The 26,524-nt window shown below is 29.0% G+C and overlaps 2 protein-coding genes across 4 annotated transcripts in view; one reads left to right on the top strand and one right to left on the bottom strand.

Annotated features, from left to right (window-relative positions):
• Positions 1 to 6,510, top strand: part of LOC107436125 (protein gooseberry) — a gene marked incomplete in the record, with an annotated part of 85,424 nt that extends 78,914 nt beyond the window's left edge. Inside the window, 2 exon segments of the mRNA XM_043051558.2 lie at positions 1,521 to 1,651; positions 5,966 to 6,510. Coding sequence (XP_042907492.1) covers positions 1,521 to 1,651; positions 5,966 to 6,343 — 509 coding nt within the window.
• Positions 6,511 to 12,711: 6,201 nt separating this feature from the next.
• The window catches only part of LOC107436126 (CAP-D2 condensin subunit), a 53,217-nt gene continuing 39,404 nt past the window's right edge, over positions 12,712 to 26,524 (bottom strand). For all 3 annotated transcript variants that reach the window (XM_071186777.1, XM_071186778.1, XM_071186779.1), the window contains 9 exons: positions 25,476 to 25,643; positions 24,530 to 24,750; positions 21,602 to 21,707; positions 19,272 to 19,395; positions 16,956 to 17,111; positions 15,811 to 15,988; positions 14,154 to 14,248; positions 13,989 to 14,069; positions 12,712 to 13,064 (listed from right to left, as the gene is read on the bottom strand). In XM_071186777.1, the coding sequence (XP_071042878.1) occupies positions 12,845 to 13,064; positions 13,989 to 14,069; positions 14,154 to 14,248; positions 15,811 to 15,988; positions 16,956 to 17,111; positions 19,272 to 19,395; positions 21,602 to 21,707; positions 24,530 to 24,750; positions 25,476 to 25,643 (1,349 nt within the window). In that variant the 3' untranslated portion in view covers positions 12,712 to 12,844. The remainder of the gene's footprint in view (positions 13,065 to 13,988; positions 14,070 to 14,153; positions 14,249 to 15,810; positions 15,989 to 16,955; positions 17,112 to 19,271; positions 19,396 to 21,601; positions 21,708 to 24,529; positions 24,751 to 25,475; positions 25,644 to 26,524) is intronic.

The following is a 26,524-nucleotide window of genomic DNA, read 5'->3' on the forward strand; positions in this document are numbered from 1 at the left end:
GTCTTTATATATATATATATATATATATATATATATGTATGTATGTATGTAGTTTGAAAAAAAAAATTTTAAAATTCAGATTCATAAATTTATCAATAATTGATTTTATAAATTAAAGAAATTCCATATTTGGTATCATATTGATATACATGAATGATATCATATTTGGTATACATGAATGATATAGATAATTCAACTCTTATAGGGTATCATTTTAGTAGCACTTATTTATATTTTGTGTATTTACTGTCTGAAATGAAAAAAAAAAAATAACTATTCTATTACCGGATAATGTAAGATATGCTCGTATAAACGAATACATTTATTTTTAATTATTTAAACTTTCAAATTTATTCATACTTTCTGCTTCAATTTATTCTCTTTTCCAATTACCATTCCTTATGTATTCTTAAATTTTTAAATTATTCCAAGAAAAAAAATGTTTTAATAAATATTTCGTTGTAAATGGAACGGTTGGGATTAATTATAGCGTTATGCAATGTACCACTCATACATATTTCGTGTACTTACAGACAGTAAATAAAAAAACTAACTATTCTAACATCGAATAATTTAAGATATATTCGTGTACACGAGTATATTTATTTTAACTTATTTAAATTTTCGAATTTCTTCCTATTTTCCACTTTCAGCTTCAATTTTTCCTTGCTCCAATTCTCAATCTTTGTGTATTCTTAAATTTTTACTTTAGACAAATTTTATAAATTTTTACTTTAGATAGTATAAATAATATTATAAATGTTTACTTCAGGAAAATATTAACAATTTCAAAGTAAATAAATTAAATGACTAAATTAAAAAAAAAAAATTAAATAAGTAAATTAAATAAATAAATTAAATAAATAAATTAAATAAATGAATTAAATAAATAAATTTGGTGTGAAGGGAACACTTGGGATTAATTATCAGCATTTTCTTAATATTTACACTTTTTAAACTAAATGGCTGCATTTTTTTCATAATATGTTAGGTCATTTTCATAAAATCATTTAATTTTCATTTTTTAAAACTGTATATGAGAAATTATCTCATATACAGTTTTAAAAAAGGAAAATTAAATGATTTTATCACTAATTTTGTGATAAATAGCTTATTTTAATGGTTATGAATATATTATTTCTCGATGCTAATAACGAAATAATCTTCATTCTTATATTTATTTTTTATTTTTTCTTTATTTCTGTACTTCAAATGAGATTAAAGAATAATAATTTTGACCTGAGTTGCAAATAAACAAAATATTTAAAAATATATATTAAAAAAACTTAAATAAAACCAAACTTGAAATATTAAATTATTTGTAAAAAAAACACGAATTGGATATAAATTTTGTCATTTTCCTTGCCTGGAGAATTAGTTGACAAATTAAGCTGATTTCGTAAGATTTTTTTCTCATCCAAAGATAAAATTGAATTAGTTTATGTATTTTTCATTTGTGAAAATGAAATGGTTATCTAATTAAATCACATTACTGAAAAAATATTGTGCTTCCATTTCAGACTCTTCACCATTACAGACGGGACCCAGCGTATCGTTACATCACCATCACTTGCATGCATCATCAACAGAGCCTCGATCATCTCTAGCCTATAACTCCATAGCAGAGTGCAATCCTGCTATACCATCTACAGTAAGTCATTGTTATTTGCAAGAATATCATAATCTTTCTCACCTCTTTGGATTTTAGGTTAAATTTTTGTTTTCTTTTTTTTTTCATGTTTTTTTCCATAAAGGCCATAAGATAACCTTCGAAACCACGGGATTTAAACTAAATGGCAAATTCTCTTACAATTATTGCAGTAGTAGTATTATAATAGATTGTAGTATGACCACTCGCCACCCGCAAAGAATTTATATATCTTTTACCAGTATTGGAAAATCTACGTCATCTGCATCTTATTTTCATTTTTTGTTGTTGCGTATTTTACTTTGTCTTTGAAAGTATTCATGCAAATTAAACAAATTTCGCACGCAATTACAAAATTAATCAAAGGTTATTCAATGCGATGAAAAATTTTCAATAATTACTTTTCATTTGCTTATTATTTATTGAGATAATGATCAAGATATGTTCCAACTGAAAGGAATGTGAATTTTTACAGCCTTTTAAACAATGTCACTTTAAAATGCCAATTGAAAAATGTCAATGAAATTGGTCGTATAGTCTTTAAATAATAAATGAACAAAAAAAAAAATTTTAAGCTTTTTATTTCATGAAAATCTGAACATAAACTTAGATTAAAAGTAACTAAGGATTCTTTTTATTGTTAAATCGAACAATTATTTAATCACAGAAGAAGTGTAATTTTACATGCTTTTTTTCTTATTTTGATTTCATTATTTTTATATATTGCAAAGTTGAAACAAAAAAAAAATTTTTTTATTCTTTCCCTGAACTCCTTTTCTTCTATCAAAACTATCCTCTACTTTTCCTTTTTACGAAAACTTAAAAAAAAATTTTTTAGTTGCTGGTTATTGATCCTTAATAATATAATATTTTATTGTTTTTAGCACTTAAAAAAAAAGAGACTGTTGTAATCAAAGCTTTGACTTCGATATGGTGTGCACAAAATTCTAAAACTATGATTCGTACAGTTGTGCATCACTGAAACAAAAACAGTCGTAGTTAAACAGTATTTTATTATTTTGAGAATAAAAAGTTGAAATTCAAAAAAAAAAAAGTATTATTATTATTATTCATTCTTTTTTTTTTCTTTTCTTGCAATTACTCAAGAGGTACTCTTGCCATCTTGGTTTTCACGTTAAATTTTTAATTTGTATTTTCTCGAAATTTTTTGGGGCTTAAACTTATGAGATTATATTATTATTAAATAGCACAATCCTTTTAAAAAAAGGCAGAAATAAAGGGGTCGCTTTATTCGATTAGGAAAAATAGCGTTTGATAATTTTTTAGAACTTCTATGAAAATTTCCTCAAAATTCAAAAGCATTAAAATGATGCGATTTGTAATTATGAATAAGTAATTTAAAATTACACGTTTCTAAGTTTTTAAAATCTAAACTTCTTGCAGCTTAAATTGAAGAAAAACGATTTGAACAACGCTAAAAATTTATTTTAGCGTTACTTGCATAAACATAAAAATAGTTATCAAAACTCTAAAAACTTATAACTGTTAACTATTTAAATATCTTTCAGAAACTATTGATTGCAGAATTGTATTGGCATAATTTTGCGAAAAAAATTAACAGAGAATTAAGAATACGACACTCTTTACATCTCAAATTCTAATTAAATAACGATTTTTCATGTATCGAAAGATAATGCCAAATAGAGTAAATATCCACCATCAGTTAATTTGTGAAAATTAAATGAAAAAGATTAAAAGCCTGTTTAGAATTTTTCCTCCCCGTCTCCACCGCAGTTGAAATCGATCTTAAGTTTTCAGATTTTCAATAAAAATAAATGTGTTTTTTAAAAGTTTTTTTATTTTAGTATATTTACTTTGTTGAACATTATTATATTGCATCGCTTTTACATTATTACACTATCCCATTATTGCTTAACCACTTTAAAGTTTTATAATTTCTTTTTAACTACCAATAATTGTTCTCTGAATAAATTTAAATCAATAACTCGTCAGTTAGGGGATTTTCTTCCAACTTCCGTCAAACGATATCAACTAGAATAAATTGCCCACCTTGTCTATCAAACGATATTCGTTGCCAAACGTCTGTCAATAAAATTGACGGCGGCGTGCGGAAAAAAGAACTAAAACAGAAAACATCAGTCAAACCATGTTTCGATTTTCACGCTTCTACGCTGACATTAACTTTTGAAGTGGGCGTTGCCGAAGAGAAATTATAGCGCTTTTTAGTGAAAGGGACCCATCTCATGAACGTTGTTTATGATTATCTTTACATTGTAAAAAAAAGTGTCAAACATAGATAGTTCTTTGATGCCTGGTGCTGCCCTCTGGGAGAATAAAAACAGTAAGTATGACACGAGTGTTAAAAGTGTGTAATTAAATTGACATGCATATCGATGAGATATTGCTTTAAGCAAAGATCCAGTTCGGTGTGATTGGTTATGAACATTTGAACCGAGGAACAGAACATTTGAACCGAGTAAAATAATGTTGATTTAATTTTCAAACACTTTTCTTTAAAATCAGCCATTAAGCTATGTGGAAACTCAAACCAAACTTTCAAATTAAATAAAAAGAAATTATGTTTCAAATTAATTTAAAAATAGATTAAAGAAATTAATCTTCACACCCAACAATTTATACTTTTTTTTTTCTTCAAATTTATTTTATCGTTGTCGATGTTAATTTATCCAAGTAGTTGGTTTACTAAACGTTCATCTCCGCATGTTGGAAAGCATGAAAATTCATGTTTCATGTATCTGGGATAATTCATCTTGGCATGGTTTTTCGAAGCACTCGTTCAAAGAAAATAGAAAAGTCACAATTTAAGTGCTTTACTCTTGAAACAAAGCATTTTTAACTATGTATGCTATCCTGCCGTGAAGAATTGTCTGATGGCCTTTAGAATGGATAAATAACTTAAATATTTTATTTGGCGACATTTTCCCACTGAGATAAAAATTATCAAAATCAATGCCTTATTCTAAATTTTAACAAATCTTATGAGTCCAGGTAATTTAGCATAGGAGTAAGTTTTTAAATATTGAAACGTTAGACCACATTGTCTCAAAATTGTGGGTTTTCTTCATATTGGCGCGATTTTTAGCATTAGCATGGGGACGCTAGCTGAACTTGATTTAACAGCCATGAAGAAGCTCACAATAGCCTAACAGCCTATTAGAAGCTCACAATAGTGAGTCGTATTGCCTTAGGCGATAGAGCGATAGCCTTCCAATGAGGTGACCGGGTTCGAATCCCAGCAATGGCTAGTGGACACGAATTCCCCACCCTGCTCGCATCGACCATAGTGCTGACGTAAAATATCCTCAGTGGTTGACGGATCATGAGTTAGAGTCCCTTTGCCGTCAGACTAACGCTGGAAGGTTTTCCTCGCCATGTAACGCAAATGTGGGTTAATTCCATCAAAAAGTCGGACACGAAGACAAATTTCTCCCAATACTTGGTCCAGGAGTCCCCTTGTCTTCTGGATTAGGTTCAAAATTACAAGGCTACGGAGTTGAACATTCGTAGTCGTAAACTCGAATTCGGGTCACCTGTTGAACGACGGTTATAAAATAAAATAAAACTCACAACACTGAGCCGTGAGGGCTCAGGGGATAGAGCTCTCGACTACCAATGAGGTGAACCGGATCGAATCCCAGCAATACCTGAGTTACGAATTTCGCACCCAGTTCGTACCGACCACAGTGTTGAAGTAAAATATCTTCAGTGATAGACGGATCATGGGTTAGAGTCCCCTCGCCGTCAGAATAACCGAGGGAGGTTTTCGCAAATTCGTGCTAGTTCCATCAAAATTATTATTAATTGTTTGCAAAGATTTATTAATTGTTTGCTAAGAATAGAAAATTCCTTTACAAACTCAATCTAGAAGAAAACCTGGGAGATTTTATTAAAGTTGCGAAGTTTAGACGCAACATTGAGAGAAAAAAATTAAAATTTATAAAAACATCTTGTATCATTTTGAAGGAGCAAAAAAGTTCTTTTTTGTTTGAAAAGGGGGGGGGGAAATCCTTCCTAACTAAAAAAAAATTTAGGAGATTCATTAAAATTGAGCTGCTTGAAAGCAACATAAGGAAAGAAAGCATTGAAACATCATGACTCTGTTCGGAAAAACTATTTTTATGTAACGGGAATGAACAGGGAAATACTGTCTAAAAGGGATTTATTTATTGTTTGCACGGAATAAAAATTCCCTTTCAAATTCATCCTGTGAACAAACTTGGGGAATTTCATTAAAATTATGAGAGAATAAACGTTAAATTTAATAAAATATCTTGCAAATTGAAGACGTTTATAAATTTATTTTTTGTGTTACAGGTAATGTCCATGCTGCATCAATCCGTCCCATCCTCAGCCGGAGCAGTTGATTATACTCACCATCAACATGGAGTTGGCAGCTCCACAGCTGCCGCAATGGCAACGGCATCTTCCGGCGAGGAATGCTGGAACGCGGCAGCCAGAGCTAACTTCAACGGCTGGACAGCAGCGGCTGCCGCTCAGCAAAATTCTGCCAGTTCCTCGTCTGCTGCGGATGCTACAGCGGCTGCATTCGCTAGCGAACATCACATAGCCGGAAGCGACGCTTATTCAGGGTTTAATACTATGGCTCATCATCATCATCATTACCCTGATATAAAACCACCCTTTTATTATACAGGGCAATATCCTACCGGATTCAGGGCCTTAGGCTTATGAGAGCGCCCGAATAGCTATGGACTTGTATATAAAATAATAGAAAAAATATATGGTCTATGTAATTTGCATTGTTGTTTATTAAATGTTGAATTTGTATGTCATTGTTGTTTTATGCTTTTGTTGATATTTGTGCAAATAATAATATATATATTGCTGAAATTTTAAAATAGTTGCTGTGGTGTTTTTAATATTTTTTTAAACACGAATTCACATTTTTTAAAAATCAGAATGGAATTTCTTACACTGTTTAACCGAGCTTTTATGCAAAAAATAATTCGATGACTTAAGACTTTAAATAAAGAGTAAAATAAAATCCAATTGAAAACGCCCAAACCAGTTTTATAGCCCGAGGTAACTTATTGCTTCGAATAGTAATCTTTCAACTCCTTTTATTTTTCTGCGACAATCAAACAGGTTTTGTTGTTTGTAGTTTCAGCTTTCTGATTCTACAGATTTCATTTTGCCCTTTTCCTCACGTAAAAATAAATTTGTGTTCCCTAAGGATTAATCTTTTTTTTTTTTGTCTTTTTAGAAGGATTCTAATATATAAAGTGCAACCACAATGGAGGGTGGATTAATTTTCAAAATTCTTGTCGAAACTGTAATCTATAAAATACCAAAATCGCAAATAAACAGATAAGCTTAAAATTTTTTTTATAAAGGGCTATCAGAAGTTGACGAATTATTATTGAGCAATGCGGTTCACACAGAAACATCGAAACCTGTTTGCGCGTTGAAACGAAAGCTTCAAGAGGTAATCAAACAGATTTTGATATTTCGATTCGTCTTCTTTACACGTAAATTGCCCGATTCCGATAAAAAATGTTGTTTTTTCTTAGCTTAAGCATTACTTTGTGATTTCTTATATATATATACCATTTTTGAAAAGAATCCTAAAATGCATAATAAGGGTAGCGTTTACTGAACATCCTGTATAGGTTACTTTTACTTTTCTTCTATACAGCCCAACTTCTGTAATCTGAATGTCCAAAATTCGGTTTTTCGATAACTCGAAATAGTTTAAAAGTACTGATCGAATGCCTTGATTTTTAATTAGAATATTTTTTTAAATTTCGATAACAACACATTGGTTTATAGTCTAAAGTTTCGACGCCGCGTTGGGTATAAAGTAGACAAGCTAGATTGCTTACACATTTTGAGTCGTTTTAAGATAGGCTGGGCAATTGTAAATAAATAATAAAGCGTTTATTTTTCCAAGTTGAAATTCGCTCTCAAGTTTTAATAGCCCTTCTTCAAAAATTGTATAGTTATCCACGTTGCTAAGATTTGAATCAATGCTAAAATTACACATCTGCTCAAAATCCTTTTTATCAAAAGATTAGCAAACAAGACAACTATGGAACTAAACACGCGTTAGAACAATGCAACGGCTTGTGATCTACACATAATTAGGATTCTTTTTTAATATTCAGAACTCTGTACATCATTTCTCACGTATCACACAAACGTGCGAATAAACTTCAAATGTTTTAACTCACCACTCTGAAACAAAAATGGGAGATTATCATTATAACCCTATGACACCATCCAGGGAAGAATATAAGGAAGAAGAATGGAATCAGTCACTCAAAATTATTAAAACAGTATAGGAAATAAAGGCGCACTCTAATCATCTGAAATTTTAAGTTCTATAGACCCCAAAACTAAGTTATTTTAATATAAAAGTAAGATTTAACCATATTCATCTTAACTGCTTTTTTATTCTGTTTTATAATAAGCGTTGAACAGCTGATCCAATTCTGAGTTTGCGACAATCAATGTTCAACTCTGTAGCCTTGTAATTTGAACCCAACCATGAAGACAAGAGAATTCCTGAATCAAGTCTTGGGACAAACTAGAATTCGTGGGAGACTTTTTTGATGGACTTAACCCGCAATTTGCATTGAATGGAGAGGGATACTACGAAAACCTCCCACGCTTAGCCCGATGACTAGGGGATTTTAACCCATAATTTGCTTATCACTGAGACTATTTTACGCCAGCACTGTGGTCGGTGGGACCCGGGAGCAGAGTATCAACCCGGGATTCGAACTGAGGCCACTCATTGGGAGCCGACTGCTCTATCTCCTAAGCCACCGCTGCTCCTTAATTACTTTTTGAGTACATTTCTCAGATTAATAATAATGAAGAGAAATTTAAATAAGTTTATCTCCCAAGCAGTTGGTTCTTCTCTACACCTGTGCTGTTAGCTGGGAATCGTTTTAGAATTTAGAACGTTTTCATAGGTAGTAAATGTTTAATTTTTCATTAAAAAAAATACTTATTAGAATTGACGTTCAAAGAAAAAAGTTTTTTTCACATTATCGAAAAAAATAAATTTTTTTTCGAACTTCGGGAAATGGACAAAAAATTCAACGTTAAAACTGAAATTTTCGCCGGCTTATGGTAGCTTAGCTAATCGCAAGGGTCATCCGCAGGTCGGAGGGGAGACTACAAATTAAAAGAGAAATGCCCAGCTCCCTGAAGTTAGGGTTTCGGCATTGTGCCTTGTATTGTAAAAAGTTACATGTTAAAGAAATCGAAATCTTGAAAGTTACTTTACACAGGTGGGTATTAGTTTTTCCTCGAAATGGATACCCAAGTAGTAGGAAAAATAAAAACTAGTTGTAAAAGCTATGGAAAAAAAAATTTAAGATTTTCTACTACTAAATTTAGAATGCGCAGAAATAAATCGATAAAATGAACACCTTAATAACTTGATCTAATGATCAACTAGAGGACACAATATGTTAATTAATTAATGCAGGCGATGCTTTAAGATATAAAATCAGAAACAGAAAAGTAATAAATAAATAATTATGCATTTTTTATCGATAAATTTGGATTCTTGGTCATTAAAATAGAGAGTAGCTGCAATTTAGAAAAATATAGTTTGGGCAGAAGAGCAGTAGCGTGCGAAAGTTAGGTACCTTCAGGTTAATTTCACTTTTTGCGTATCTTAAAATATTCGCATGTTTCAAATTTTACTTTTCAAGAGTTCATCGATCAATTCCTTTATATTTTGCCACTTAAAATTACCTAGAATAAATTGGTGTAAAAATTTGTAAATCTTACAATTCAAAATTTTTTTTTTCCTCCGATCATTAGTAAATTGAATATTAAAGGATTATAAAAAAATATTTTTTTAAATTAACGAGGAATTATTGTTGGATAAAAATGTTTTATAGTTGTGTGCAACTTTTTTTGTTTGTTTCATTAGATATGGAAAAATGAAATTAATACCAAGAGGCCTCAAACATTAGATCGCTCTTCTTAACTATTTTTCTGGATTTGAGCCACCCCCCTCGTCTAGAGACGTTTATGTTGAATTTTGTATCTACAAAATCATATTTAAGGTAAGGCCTTCGAAAAATTAAAATTGATTTATAGAATGTGAAAATCTGATTTCATTAACTTCTTCAGGACCGTGATCACGTATACATGATCGCGATTCTCCCTTCGCGGCCCTCCTGCATCAAGCATAAAATGAGCCTTTCTGATTCTGGAGGCCCAAAATCACAAGGATGTGATTTCTATACGGTATTCGAGAAAATATACTCTCAGTTTATGCGGCCTGGAGAAGAGCTTTTCTCATTTTGTAAATCCTAAAGAGATTAAGACGTTACTCCCTCCCCCCTTACAATTAAGATTGGGAGTTGGAATGTGGACACACTATGAAAATGAAAAGGTTACCCAAGTAATTCGTAAGAAAATGGACACATCTCGAAAAATAAAAGCAAAAGACAGACTATTTACATAAATTTAATGGTAATCATTTCGTCTGTGAGCTTTTTATTCTATACGCAGCTCAAAATGCGTGTTTAAGAAATGAACCAAGCTCGAAATGTGTATTTACGAAAATTGAACAGAGCTTAAAAAACGAGTTTAAGAAGAAAAAAATTCCTAATAATTATAGCAAAAGAAAAGGTGTTTATTTGGAAAAATTATTACTCAAGATATTTTTTTTAACGAAAATTTTTATTATAATTGATACCTGAAAACTCAGCTACTTGTACGCTTCCTTTCTAGAGGGGAATGAGGGTGATTTGAGAGAGACAATTGAATTTTTTTTCTTCTAGTAGGTAAGAAGCATTATTTCCGACGCATTTTTTCATGCTTTTTGAATAAGAGCATTTTCAATGTTCAACCCAAATTTAGCAACTAAACAAGGATTTTCATTCATACATTTTTAAAAACTAAGCATAATCATTACAGGCCAGATTAAAAGGTCAGGGTGGAGGAGTATATTACATCATTTCTCTTCATATTCAGAATACCAAATGATGAAGATTTCTTCAAAAATATATAAATTTGCACATCTTGAATTTACTCACTATTAAAAATTTATGGAATCCATGACAAAGTTGTACTTTTATAGTGTTTCAAAAAAAAAAATTAAATTTAAAAAAAAATTCACTGTGTAATTTTGGCAAATGGACATCAAATTATGAATTTATTTAGATCATTAATTTATTCTCAAAAAGAAAACATAAAAGTTTGAATGATATATCCATTTTCTTAAATGTGCATTTTTGAGTCATGTCTATTTTCTTGAACACATATTTCAAGCTACATCTATTTTCTTAAACACACATTTTGAGCTATGTCCGGAATGAAACGTTGATCAGAGTTTCTGCATCTAATGTAGTTTGAGTTACATACAGATTTTAAAAAAAATGTCCAAAAGAGTAAGGCGTCGGTAAAGTTTCCCTCAAACTTGTCTATCTTACTCTATATCAAAATCATTTTAAATTGCATCAAGCTATGCTTTATTTAGTGTTTAAATATAGAAAAATTTTGTTTTGTGCTTGCAAAATACTGTTCAGTAAATTTCTTCTAGAAATAGCTTCATAGAAGGAAAACCAATTACGTATAAAAAAAAGTTCTTAGCATATTAGGTGTGTAAATAACTTGATATGAGTGTCATTAAAAGCCAACTTTTATCACCAAAGATATGGTTATGTAATATTATATTAACATTTATGGATACTTTGAATAGTCAAGATTATTTTTTAAATCAAGAAAAAAGAACAAATACCTTTATAGAGATAACATTAGCTAAAGATACCTTATAATCATCACAATACAATGTTATAACAAGAAAACTGTTTAACACCTTTTTGGTAAATTATGCCTTTCAGCCAATCGCAGACTGATACCTGTAAGTCCTAATTCTCTAACATTAGATTAATGGACTCTAGTCAAAGGTGATTTGGAAAGTAGTTGTAGTATTTTTATTTAGATCATACTAGAGCTGCACAATTGGCAACGGCCCGGGAAACATCAGAATGATCCATCACAATTTTGATCCTCTGTAGAAGAGATGGCTTCCCAGCTTTGGTAGACAATTTTTTAACATTTTATAACCGTCGTTGAACAGCTGACCCGATTTTCTGGTTTATGACTACTAATGTTCAACTCTGTAGCCTTGTAATTTGGAACCCAATCCAGAAGACAAGGGAACTCCTGGATAAAGTATTGGAAGAAATTTGCCTTCGTGGAGAACGTTTTGGTGGAACTAACCCACTTTTGCGTTGCATGGAGAAGAAAACCTCCCGAGGTTAGCCTGATGACAAGAAGACTTTCAACTCGTGGTCCGTCTACAACCGAGGATATTTTACGTCAGCACTGAGGTCACTGCAAGCCGGATACGGAATTCGTATCAAACAGCTGATGCTGGGATGAACCCAGTTCACCTAATTGGAAGGCGAATGCTCTATCCCCTGATCCATCATGGTGATAGAACAGTTTAATACAAACCAATACCATGCAGTGTGCACCCTTGGTTCATTCGCAGGCTGATCGACGTGGTAACTCGACAGTTCACTGACAGTTGCCAGTGATGCTTAACACGTTGAGCTCCACGTCAGCCATCAGTGGCTGACACTGGACTTTCCATTTAGGCCAAGTGGCTGACACTGAAATTACATTTAGACCGCGTCAGCCATCGCTTGCTGACACCGACCTTTCACATAGGCTGCGAAAAACAGCTGGCTGACAGCGTATAACATGATATAGAACTATAAAATTCACACTCTTTTATGGAATTGCAGAAAATTTATTCAAAATTTACTTAATTATTGTGATTCTTGGTTTAATAAATTCAATTTAGTAGATTTTTATCCACCACTATTTCTACATAATTTGTAGGCTTATATATTTCACCACTTTTGTCAGATATGTCATGATAAACCATCTAAAAAAATAGAAAAATCCGTCTAATATTTGCAAATTTAGTTTGTAGTTATTTATCGTGGCCAGATGGGCAATCCATGTAAAATTAGTGTGGCGTTCAGCGTGTTAACTTTGGTGGTCAAGTAGGAACTGTGTGTTGTGATTAGTCCACCAGATTTGGAAAGAAGTTTACATTTTATGACAAAAATATTGATTTTTTTAATCCTTTTTACAGGTTGAGAGTATAAATGAGACTCAAAGAAGAAACAATAAATTATTTACAAATAAAATAAATACAAAGTGAGTGCATAACAAATAATGATCATTTCAGAGACCCAGTTCTTTCCTGAAAGTTTCAAGCTCAGCAGCTGTTTTGGCATCATTCTTTTTCGCATTGGCAGTAATGTTGGTGATGTATTTCATGATGACAGGATCACTCATACGCTCTTTCAGGAAGTTCTTGAATTCCATTAATTTGCTGTAGCACTTGTCATTCAAAGTAAGTATACTTAAGCAGAACGTCAGCTCATGGAGTTGAATGTCAGTGCTAAATTAAAAAGACAACAGAGTTGCTTGCATTAATATAGAAATAAAATTATACATTCTGCAGTGTTGAAATATTGGAATTTTATTTTTGAAAATTTTAAACCATTGCTCAGTAAGTTTCAATAATAAAGTTGGTACCAGTGACAACTTAAGAAGACTAGATGGCCATAAACATTCCGATTCCTGACTTTTTTCTAGACATATTTCATTGAATTCACCTCATTTTTGAAACTTGTAGTATAAATGTTACCATTGACTTTTTAGTTCTTATACATATACTTTAAATATAGGACAAAACACTTATGGTTGTTATTAGAGTTGAAAATATTTGGAAAAAAAATTAAATACGACCAAGTTTATTGTAAAAATATTGGACTTTTAAGTACTTCAAACAGAAATTAATCCTTTTTCCCTGATCTTTCCAATTTGGTTTCCCACCTATTCACTGACCGCTGCCAGGGATGTTGAACCATGTCTTACGATCTGAGGGATTGTAATGTGTACTAAAAAGAATCATTTGTAAAGGTTAATAAAAGGATCTTTAGGCATATCCTAATCATACCTAGTAAATCTTGAACTGAAGAACTCCATATTATTCTGAGTTATTGATAGATTCTATATTGTTATTCATAGATTGCACATAATTAATAGGTTTTGTCAAAAATACCCTTAATTAAAAACTTGAAATTATGGAAGATAAGTTGGTTCATTTAATTCCTATAAGTGTCATTGGGATAGCTTTTCACATAAATTGAAAATAATAAATTTTACACACAGCATACAAAATCTGACTGTTTATGACATTTTTATACTAGAGCATTCAAATAGTTTGATTTCAGTTAGGGTAAAAAAATAGCAGTCTTAAAAAATTGAGAATTCAGTGTATATAGCAAAAGACACAATAAAAAACAAACTTGTTTCATACCTTGAATCAGCAAATCGATAGCACAGTTTTTCCACGAGTCCTTCAACCAATTTCTCTTTCTCAACGTACTGAAGCATGTGCCTAGAAATGCAAAAAATCAGGTAAAGAATATAAAATATCCCACAGACTTTATGTCCATTATGAATTAAAGGATTCAATGCTCACTTTAACACTACTTGAAACTTTTCTTCACTAAAATCAGCTTTAGGATCACTCAAAGAACTTATGATGTCTGGTATGATATTGTATATAATATTGCCCTATGAAAAAACTTTTAATTATGAAAACAACTTATTATGAAATTAAAAAGGCATTTATGCAAATAAAAGTAATACATGTTGCAAAAATTTTATTAAAATGACAACTGCAAAAATAAAAGATTTATTCTAGATCACAGATTACCAATTGCAGTCTTGTAGACTTCATGTGGTCAAGGTTATTTTAAGCAGCCTACAAAACACTTTAGGGAAAAAAATATCCTGTCAATTAATATTAAAATTTCTTTTTTAAGTTGCTTAGTGTTAATACAGTTTAATGTTTTTTCAGATTAATTTTTTGTCTCTTATTGATTAAATATTAGCAACACAAATAAAATGACACTGTGGAATGTTTTAAAATTCAATCGTTCTTGCAAATCATAATTTTTTAATACACTTTTTTTTATATATATTGTATATCATTATAAATTTTTTAATACATAAAGCAATGATTTATGTTCAACAATATACATAAAACAATGTTTTATGAACAACAATATACATAGAACAAAGTTTTCAGTACAACACTGTACACAAAATGACAAATAAAAAATTGTTTTTAAGTACGTAATACAATGTTTCTTATGAACAACAATATATATAAAGCAAAGTTTTCTGTACAACATTGTACACAAAATGACATTTTTAAGTACATAAAAAATTGTTTTTAAGTACATAAAAAATTGTTTTTAAGTACATAAAACAATGTTTCTAAGTAACATTAAAAACATCTCATGTACTTAAAAAGATAAAAATTTTGTTATACATTGTTACTTCAATTCTATAAGAAGTTTACAAAAATTTACTCATTACGAAAAAAGTGTAATTCTTTTCTAAGGTTTCTAATTAAGATCTTGAGCCCTCGCAAAATGGAAATTTGTTTTTCATCTAAATCAAAATTTTTAGAAAGAACTTTTTTTATATAAACGATTGCTTTAGTACTGAAAGTAATATCATTCTATATTAATTGAATTTGAAAACAACAAATGTTTCGTTTCATGAGTTGTTTCTCTAAGGATTAAAAATATACAGTACTTCTTAAGGATTAAGGGTGAAAGATGGCATGAACCATTTTTTGAAATTGGCAACGGGGATGACAAACAAAAACAAGAGAATGAATGTTGAGCGGAAATAGATTTTTTATATCACATCTAAATAAACAAGCTGAAGGTTAAGAGTTGGACAGTCATTATAGAATTTTTTGTAGAAAAAAACTAAGAGAATTAAAGAACTGCTTCAAAAATCATTTGAGATATAATGATAAACTGATATAAAGTGACACCAATATTGATTTTTGCCAGAAATCACTGAATTTGTAAACACACATATTTTGTATAAAAAAATAAAATTATTTGAGATACTAAAGAAAATATTGTATTTTTAACGTACGTAAAATATTGGAGAATTATAATGTAAGCTAAATTAATTTAAATCAACAAAGTTTATGTTGAAAAGAGAAAGAGTTTTAGCCTATAACAAATTTAGACTTTTAACTTTAGAAATAAAACTTTCCGACTATTCCAGGAAAACTCAACTCTGTTTAAAAGTATGAAAAAGTGACCGACCTTTTTAGAAAGCTCTAAAAATAAGAATTTAGCAACATCAGATATATTGTTTTCTGTATCTGCTAAGCACTTGGCTGCTTCACTTATCAAGCTTTTTACACGAACAAAATCTTGTAGTATGAGGTGAGTGAGGGTTATGATGGCTGATTCTCTAACCGACGCATCTGGATCAGATAATCTGAAACAAAGCCACAGACACAATTTTTTTTAAAAAAATTTTTCTTTGCATAAAATTGTACAAATTGTCTAACATTTTTTTTATGGCACACGCCTAAGTTAAAAGTGATAAAAGTTTTTTGATCAATTCCAAATAATATAAATTTAATTACTCATGTAGGGTGCGTAGCCTAATCTCTCAACAAAAAATAAGCACCTTTTAAGCACTCAAAAAATATTTTTAAGCATTATATACATTAACAAAATGCAAAATAATTTTCAATGAATTTACAAGATCGTGATAAAATAACTAGTTTCTGACAAAGAACTCTTTTCTTGATTATATTAACCATCATAAAAAGATAGAGATTTTTCAGCTGTATTTCAGAGGATGGAAAATGAAATCTGAAAATGAGAATATCTTGCAAATTGGAGCAGAGTTGCATATGAGAGTGCAAGAATTTCCCCGAACCCAGCTCAGTGGTCACTCTTAAGTGTTTCATCAAACATGAATGGTGCTATCACACATTACAAACCAACGGCCTACCGAAATGGATTGTGGTTGAATGAATTGTGAAAACGCTGAATAGAACAATGCCAAAAACCACGCGTTCGCATAATATGCAGCAAAAATTAACATGAGAAAGAAAAAAAAAAAACTCATTTTCGAAAAGGGAGAATTAAGCACTTTTTAAAAATACCATAAAAAAAAACACCTTAAAGGGCTTTTAAAAAACAAAAATAAGCACCTTTAAAAGCGCTGCGCACCATGTCATGGGAGCATTTTAAAAGTAACTTAAAAAACACAGACCTGTGAAACAATTGAGATGTCCATGGCTCAATAATATTGGGGAAGCTGGTACTTAAATCTCCTAAAGCAATAATCATATTTGCTCTAATATATGGTNAAAAAACAAAAATAAGCACCTTTAAAAGCGCTACGCACCATGTCATGGGAGCATTTTAAAAGCAACTTAAAAAACACAGACCTGTTAAACAATTGAGATGTCCATGGCTCAATAATATTGGGGAAGCTGGTACTTAAATCTCCTAAAGCAATAATCATATTTGCTCTAATATATGGTTCTGGAGATTTTTCAGTAATGGTAGCAAGCAGCTGTATGTTGTCAGCACACACTTTCTCTCTGGAAGAAAAAAAACATCCATGTAGCAAAAGTTAACAGACAAAGCTTAAACACAGCTAAAGAAAGTAAACAGAAGATTTTAAGAAAATAAACTGTAATAAAAACAAAGATATTGCAAAAATATACATATTATAAGGGTAAAATAAGTATTCATAAATAAAATAAATTTCAAATTTTTCATAAAAAGTTAAAAACAAAAAATAGCAGTTTTTAAAATAATAATTATCTAGATTTAATTTTTCTCTGAAGGGTAATTCATAAATGTTTCAAAAGAATTTTTTTTCTTTTTTTATGGTAAGGGTTCCATAAATATAATTTAAACATTAAATAAATGATGCTCATCATCATGTTGGAAACTGCAGTTCAGGCCTTCAGCTGAAGATTCCTACAAGACAACCTGTTTTAAGCAGAGCAATGATAAATAGTGTTTTGTGGGATAAAGAAACTAATTTCTTAAATAATAATCATTAATTGATTTAGAAAACAAATGTTACAAAAGAATTTACGTGATTACTCATTGTTGCATAATAACTCACTGTTCCAAATGTCGTAAGTCTCAACAAAACGAAATTATTGAGAAACAATGACAGATGACTACATTTCAGTATCAAAATACAAATTAATATTTCTGTAAGTAAAATATTTATTTTTACATTCTATAAAATATTATTTATATTTATAGGATACATTCATTTTGAGAAATATGAACAATTTATTATTATTATTTAGGCATAAAATTGCAAAGTAGGAAAAAGCTCAGAGAAATAAAAATAAATAAATAAAAGGAATGCATATTTAAGAAACAAGATAACTCTGTGTGTAACAAATTTATAAATTAACGACATTTTTATTTAAATGCTGCATCATTGGATGAAAAGTACAAAATTTAATACTGTAAAACGATAATTAACAATTAGAGGTTTTCAAAATGATGCCATTAGTGGAAAAAATCTTAAAAGCGAAACAAGTCAGAAAATATATTGTTAGTAAAATGTTCCTATTTATTATTTTAATAAAGAATGTTACAAATAGGAAAGATTTAGATAGCAAAACTGACTACAGAAACCTTAGTTTAACCGACAAAACTTTACAAAAATTAATTGGTGAATGATCCTCTACTAAGTAACAATGAGAAATCTAATTCCTTTGACTCGAACCATTATCAATCTAATAATTTCAAGTTGAATTTGATTATTTCTTACACAGTTTAAATTTTGATATGTGCATGTTAGAATATTTTTAGCACAGTGATTGTTTTTCAAAATACTTAGACAAGGTGACCACAAACACTCTGGAAAAAAAATTCTAATTTTTCCAGTCTGATTTTATAGAATTTCTCTGATATTTTGAAACTGATGGCATAAATTTTATTATTTATTTTTTCAGTTTTTGTATTCATGTACATAAAGTATAAAACACTTTGACTTGTAATTAAAATAAAAAATTAAATTTTTTTACTTAAAAATTATAACAATAAATTAAATAAATATACTGCATGAAAGATAGAATTATGGGTGCCGGGTGCCATACAAACACGTTGACGACATCTCAAAGGAAACTGGTAGAACCTTTGGTGTGAAATATTTGTCAAATAGCAAAAATGCTGGGATGAAGTACTGTAGTCTAATGATGAAGTTCTTAACATTGATAAGAATTTTTTTATATTTTGATAGTACAATAAATTCTAATTAATGTTTAATAAACTTTTAGCTTAAAAATATATTTCTGAAAAATTGATAAAAAAATTACATCATTTAATAAATATAAATACGTCATAAGAGTAAATACTCTTTCATTGACACAATAGATCAAAAACAAACATCGAATTGATATTCCAATAATATTCCTAACTTTTCTAGATTGATATAATTTCCAGACTTCCCTGTTCTCCCCAGACTTACCAGGGCAAAAATTAAAAATAAAAATATTTACAACATAAGATAGGAGCTTAAAACAAACTTAGAATAACAAAAGAAATAATAAAAAAAAAGAAGCATAAAATCAAGAATTTGAGGAAAAATTTCACCTGGAATCTGGATATTATATAAGAGTAAAAATAAGTACCAATAAACAAACGATTTATAGATTCATAAAATTGGAAAGCTATACTAAATTCCTTATTTTTTTGTTACAATAATGTTAGCCTGATGTGATACTAACCCAAGTAGCATAAACTTTGCTAAAGATAGTGAGGCAGAAGCTTGTATATCTTTGTCATAGTCTCTTAATGTTTGCCGACACATTCCGACAACTAGAGGTAATAAGCTTCCAAGCAGCTTTGTTTCTGCAAAATAATTTTTTTAAAAAATGATATGAATATGAAGAATGTGTAATTGTTATGTATCATTTAAATGGGCAAAAATTAGAAAGCAAAAGAAATTTAACCTTCAGACAAACTAAGAAAAGTTCTGTTCAAACCTTCAGTGAAAAGTCCTGTTTTCAGGTTGAAAAATAAAGTCAAAATTTTGCGAATTTAAAATATGCATTACAACATTTGGCTAAACCATTTCGGCATGATAATAATGTTTTTGTTGCTATTAACAGATAGTGTGGTTGTTTCCTAATGTAGTTTATAACTTTATGAAAAGGCTATTTGAATATTTTTATTACCTTTGCTATTATTCTTTTTAAAATGCTTAACAAAATTTTTATAAAGCTCAGCATGAACAATCATATTTACTACTATACATGGATGGAACAGCAGCATGCGTTTTAGAGCAAATAAATTTTGTTTTTGAAACAAATAATATTTATATTCGAAACAGCACGTTGCTTGTAAAATTACATATTTGAGCACATAAATTTACATTTTATATTAGGTTTTACAGAGTCTTATAGAAAAATGCATTACTAAGAAAAAAGATTGTAACAAAAACACAACAAAGAATTACCTAAATGTTATTAATTTTTAAATTAATAACATTTATGTTATAATGTTATATTATAATGTTCTAATTATTTAAAAATATTTTTTAAATAATTAGATAAAAGAAATATGGTAACAATATTTTTTTAAAAAAAATAAACAAATAAATAAAAATTATACGTTAAGTAAAAATTTATAAACTATCCACCACTATAAGCTTTCCAACATCAATATTGCAACATCATTGACACATGGTTCGTTCCATTCAAGCTTCATGTATTTTTGTTCATTGAAAGAAAAATTTCTTCTACTTTCCATTATATAATACAATGTTGTTACGACAAGCGAATTTTGTATTTAAGTAACAAGCATTTGCAAACGATTTATTCATAAAACATATTTCAATGACTTGATCTCCCTGTAATTATACATTATTTTTACAAAGGAATTTTTGAAACCTCAACTTTTTTTTCTTCTAATTTCGATATTTAAAATAAGCAATGCTCATTTCAAATTTTAACTATAATCAATTTATCATGACAATTCTATCATCTATCATGACTATTCTATCATGAATCCAAGTCAATATATTGACAACTTTGGGGACACTAATCACGTGGTTATAATAATTCAGATATTTTTTATTACTTTACGATGACAAGAGAATTTCATTAATTTAGTAAGCACTTTTTTGTCAGCTCAATTCAATGGGGGGTTGAAATACTTAAAATTTTGATAAATTAATCAGATCTTTCCTTGTATTACATTTTTTCTAACTCTTTATGATACAAAAATAAAGTTTGAGGTAATGCCATTTTTCTTGAGAAAGTAACACCTCTTTTATAACCTATGATTTAAAGTGCATGAAGGTTACAACTAAACTTATTATATGTTCTTTTCTTTAATGATAACTAAAATGCCCAGTTATTATAAATTAGTTTATGACACAACCACACTTTTGTATAAAAGTCTAAGATGTACTGTCTTTGCTAGCCTTTTTTAACTTCAATCTTGCTGTTTGCTTGCTTAATTGTTTTATCATCATGCTGTAATTTCCTAGAAAATTTAATTGATACCACAGTTTTGTTTAATTCAGACTATGTAAAAACTCACAATCATGTTGTTCTAATAAGACTTTTGGATTGTTTGGTAAAATCGTTTAGCCATTTTTCATTAAGAATTAATATACTGTATCCCCCATACAGGGAGAAACTCTCCTAACTTTTTGGCCAGATAAGTACGTTAATCAACGCTTAGGAGAAAAAATTTAAATCGTAAACTATTTTGCAATATTTTTTGATTTATTGCTACTCAACTTATTTTTGCACTCAATTTCGGTGTCAAACTGGTCCAAAGTTGAGATTTTTTCTCAATGATTATTATTAGAGTTCTGGAGTAAACTTGGTACAATTTGCACAGCAGTTTTAACCTTGACTATAAGAAATTATTTAATTGCTATGAAGGCCCGAAAGTACACATTTGTAAGTTAATGATGTAAAGAAAAGCACTTACATTAAATCAAAAAATAAAGAAAATAGAAGATTAATAAAATGAGATAGTGAAAAAAAATATGAAGCGAACAAAAAAATAAATAATTAAGTGAGAAAAGATATTAGAACATTACCATCTTGTACTTCTTCGGCACACATCTCAAGCACTTGTTCATAAGTAGTTTCTTCATCAGTAGGTGGTATAAGCTTATATTCTTTTTGAATACTCTTACGCCTTTTCTTTAAAAAAAAAATGAAAACAGTTAAAATGTAAAATAACAGTCGGAAGATAAATTTGCACTACATATAATTAAATAACTGAGTGGATGAAAGGTCAAGTGACACCATAATGGATTAGAGCAAATAAGCTTTGAAGTTTATATGTTACTCATTTTTGTTACTTCACTTAATTTCTAAATTTTCAGTATGTGTGAAAAAAATGTATGAAATTTTTGGATTACTATATCAATTTGGGTCTAACTCTTTTATAAACTTCTTTTCATTAAGAATTTTAAATGATCTATAAACGTGATTGGTTTAAAATAAAACTGAAAAAAAAATCAGGAATATATTCTTGAAATAAAATTTAAAATCTTAGTTTTCTCAATTTGGAACAAAATGGTATTACATTTTATTTAAACTTAGTGGCATGAAAACATTTCAAAAATGATTTGCAGACTTCATGAACTCAATAGTCACAGAATAGGTGCTTTACTGGTATTTATTGCTTAAGTTAGGAAGAATTCGATAATTATTTCTTTAAAAAAAGATTTTCATTGAAATAGAATAAATTTAAGAAAAAAATTACAAATAAAAGTACAACTAAGGCTAAATAAATTTATCTTAACAATTTTTATGAAAAAATAATCTATAATGGTTTGGGAATATTAAAAGTGCTCAAAAATTTAATTGTAAATTACTGTAACTTCCTAAAAATTACTGTTATTCCTCTAAATTACTGTAACCAAATGAAATCTTTGGGATTGAAACAAAAACAAAAGGAAAATTTTCCATAAACTACATTGACTTAATGGGTGTAAACAATGAAAATTACAGTTAAGAAATTTTTGTAACTAAGCAAGAACTAATAACATTTATATCATTTGCTAAAATAAAAGTTAACAATTTCAAAACCTAAGCAGCAATTAATAAAATTGTCTGTTAGTCATAATACTTTTAAAAATTGTAAATTTTTTCTGGCAACAATACTCAAGTTCATCTTTTTGTATTTTTAATTATTTGTATCTAAAAACCATTTTAAGATTTATCTCTGTTCCAGACTATAATTGCAACACTTAGTTTAAAGGAATGATCTATAAGACACAAAGCCTTGCATTATGAAGATCTTCTACTTCTTTTACCTAACTCATATAGTATTTGTTTTTCATTGATCCAACAAGAAAAAAATCTTTAATAAAAGTTTGTTTTAGATGTTTCTGGTTCAACAGTTCTTAATAATGCATTTTTAATTCCATTTTCATCTTCATCAGTGAGATAAAGTGATTTAGCTTCGATTCCTGAATCAATGTTGGAAATTCTACAAATGAGTTAAAAATCATCTATCTGGGTCGACAAAAATATTTTTTTAAATATTTTTTTTTATTTATTCAAACCAGATTTTTTGTACGTACACCAATCAGAGGTTTCTCTGATAAAATTAATAATGCTCAATATTATTTAAAAACAATAATATAACCAAAGCATTTAGTATTTCAAACTAAAATAGTTAGAATCATTATAGTATAAATATAACAAATTAATCACTGCAAAAATTAAATCATCTTTGTTTTTATTCAAGCTCAATACGTTGATGAATTTAAAATAGAATATAGGGAAAAAGATCAAATTTGTCAATTAGATATCAAGTGAAAAATAACTATACATCAGAAAACATAAAAAACAAACAAACAATTATTCTAAATTACTTATTGCAGGGAAAGTACTTTCCTGTTATTTAGAAAGTACTTTAAAAGTATTTTAATTTAAATAAACATAAAACTAAACTGTTACACTTGAACTATGCTTATTAAATAGCACATAAAACATACAGCTATTTAAAGATACAATATAAAAGTTTTATTCCTCTATGATCCACAATTAGTATTTTTAACTCTATTTTGAAAAGAGAATAATAAATTTACACAAATTACTCCCTCATTATTTCTCTGGATAAAACCTACAATGTTAATCAATTAGATCAAACTAACAAATCCCAACCAACCATTCCCAGAAACTATTTAAAATTATTTTAAACATTTTTTTTTAAAATTGAATCACTGAGTTTTCTCTTTATAATAAAAATGAAACTTGATAGATCAATAACATTAAAAAAAATATTAAGTGATTTAAACACTATTAATCACTTTACCACTGGTTCAAAATTCATATATGTAAAATACCTCTCTGAAGTAAGCATGATACATAGATTATGGCATTATTTAGATATCTGGTTTCACTGAGCTCTTAATAAAAGAGACTTCGTTGCAATACACAATAAAGAACTCATAATAATGAGTCATAATGACTCGTAATAGTCCATCTCTTTATTCCATCATTTTCATTATAACAAACATTCACATCCAAAATTATACATTCAAAATATATATACATAAATGTGGATCCAAATGTCCATTCACCATAATATGTCCATTCACATAAAATGTTCATTCACATCCAAAATATATATACATAAATTTGGAATGTCTATCTTGAAGGGATTTAAAAAGAGCTTTTCCAGATTCAAAATTACTGCTCATGTCTGATTAAGAGTGTTTGGCTTAAAGGGGTCGTATATAATGGTTTTTATTCATACAAGATTGTCAGGGGATTTAAAAAATTATCTGCGATGTGAGGAGATTTGTTGTGGAGGGTTGGTTAGGCAAGGTTTCACTGAATAACAAAATTTTTGAAAAAACAAATTTCCAGACTAATATTTTTGGCAACATTAAACAAAAGCTTTATTTTTTAAATTGTGCAGAAGAAATGAGTATACTCCTTAAATAAGGAAGAATCACAAGAATTATCATAGAAAAATATTTCGTTTCCTTCATAAGTATACTTACTGATCTTAATGGACTACCATTTACTCTTGAAAATTTTGGAGTAGAGATACTGGCACTGACAACCGATTTCCTTCTTCGCTGTTCTCTGTAAAGTTCTTCTCTTCTGAGAACAGCAAAGTGATCAACTTTCAAATATGTTGCATAATGTAAAGCAATATGTCCACACAATGACAGAAATCTTGACAAATGGACACTCGGGACATTAAACTTCTCAGGAGTACCTATTTCATGTACATAAAAACAATAAATGATAAAATGTTAAACATAAATTTTGTCCATATATTGATGATAACACGGCATGAAATTTTAGTTCTAAAGTAATAACCTAACTAAAATTATTGCTCACCACTGCTTTTACAAAAAATATAAACAACTTTCAAAATGTTAATAGTAGTATAAAGAACTTTTTAGTAACCAAAATCAAAAAAATTTAGAAGACGAAAAACTGAAATACATTTGTCGCTTAATAGCACTGATATTAGTTTAGAAGAAGTTTTAATGGTTCCAATATTATCTACATATTATTAAAATAAAAACACAAAATAAGGATGACCATAAACGTTTTCCTACTTTAAAGACTTAATATTTGTATACTGCTGCTTCTACACAACAAAATATATGCCACTTTCAGGCGTAGCAACAATCTTTATTGGAGAGGGCAAGAGGAGGCTAATTTATAGAAATTCTGAGCAAATCATCAAGTGTTTCAGTCTTCAAAGAGTTTCTGTAAGCTGTTTTCAGCCTATTTTTTTTCTTAAATTTTTTCTAAATCTTTTTCGTTAATTTGGTGTTCGTTCAGTTTATTTTAGCTGTGTGAAAGCAAAATAACGCTAAAAAAACCCTCATAGATAATTTACACTTCTCAGAAGTATATAACTTCTTAATTGCTTAGAAACAGTAAATTTTAAAGAGGTTGAACTTTGGTTTTAATTAAATTTTCAATTACCTTCACTGTTAGCTTCGTCAGTAAATACAAAATATCTACTCAGCTGATCAGCAATTTGTGGAGTGATTTCTGAACACAAAGATGCAGGTTCCTCAATAAGAGCAAATATAGCACACACTGCTTCATTTGCCATAGGTGTCCACTTATCATCATTATTGTTTGTGATACCTGTAAAGATTATTTCTTAGATAAAATGATATACATAAATTTAAAAAAATACAGAGTGGAAAGAAAAAAAAATAATGAGTGCAAATGGGGTGAAAAATGTAATATAAAAACAGTGACGCGAATATGGGAATTTTTTAATAATGAGTAATATTAAAAATTTTTTGATGATGGTTATAAATTTTTGCGAACAGCATTTGTCCGTTTGTTTAAATTATGTATAACTGGTATTAAATATTCATCACTTATGTAATACTTTTTGATTAAAAAAAAAAGGATTATCTTAAACAGTAAGTTAATGGGAAAAACAATTTACACTGCATATGTGACATTTTTTGGCAATTCCATGTTTGATAAAACATATAAAAATACTTGAATACATGGAAAATTATTTTAAGAAGTGACAAATAAATAAGTTTAAAATACTTACTTTAATATATTTTCATTAAAACAATAGCACAGATTTTTACATTACTTTCAAGCTTTTCTAAACAATATATTTCTTTTTCTAAAACTCTTACGCACAGAAATATAACTTAATTTATTTATGCCATTATTTAAGTACTAGTGGACTGTGCCCCTGCTCGCCGACCCCCGAAAATTGCTACGCAATCTTATATGGCTTGCTTCGCAAACTATGCTCGCTACTAACTTGGGTACATTGCAAATGCACAAACTTCTAAGAATTCAAAACAATAATTCAAATACATATAACAACTTTTTTTAAAAAAAATTACATCTTTTTAGTAAATACTAAGTCATTAAAATAAATTTGAATTCAAATAAATGACATGTAATTCGTTAAACCTATTAGAAATGTGCTATAGTATAAAATCTTAAAGCGTAACAGCACGACTGAGACTCATTTTTCAATGAATAACTAA

This window comes from Parasteatoda tepidariorum, chromosome 10, assembly GCF_043381705.1.
Source record: "Parasteatoda tepidariorum isolate YZ-2023 chromosome 10, CAS_Ptep_4.0, whole genome shotgun sequence".
Taxonomy (NCBI): Eukaryota; Metazoa; Arthropoda; class Arachnida; order Araneae; family Theridiidae; genus Parasteatoda; species Parasteatoda tepidariorum.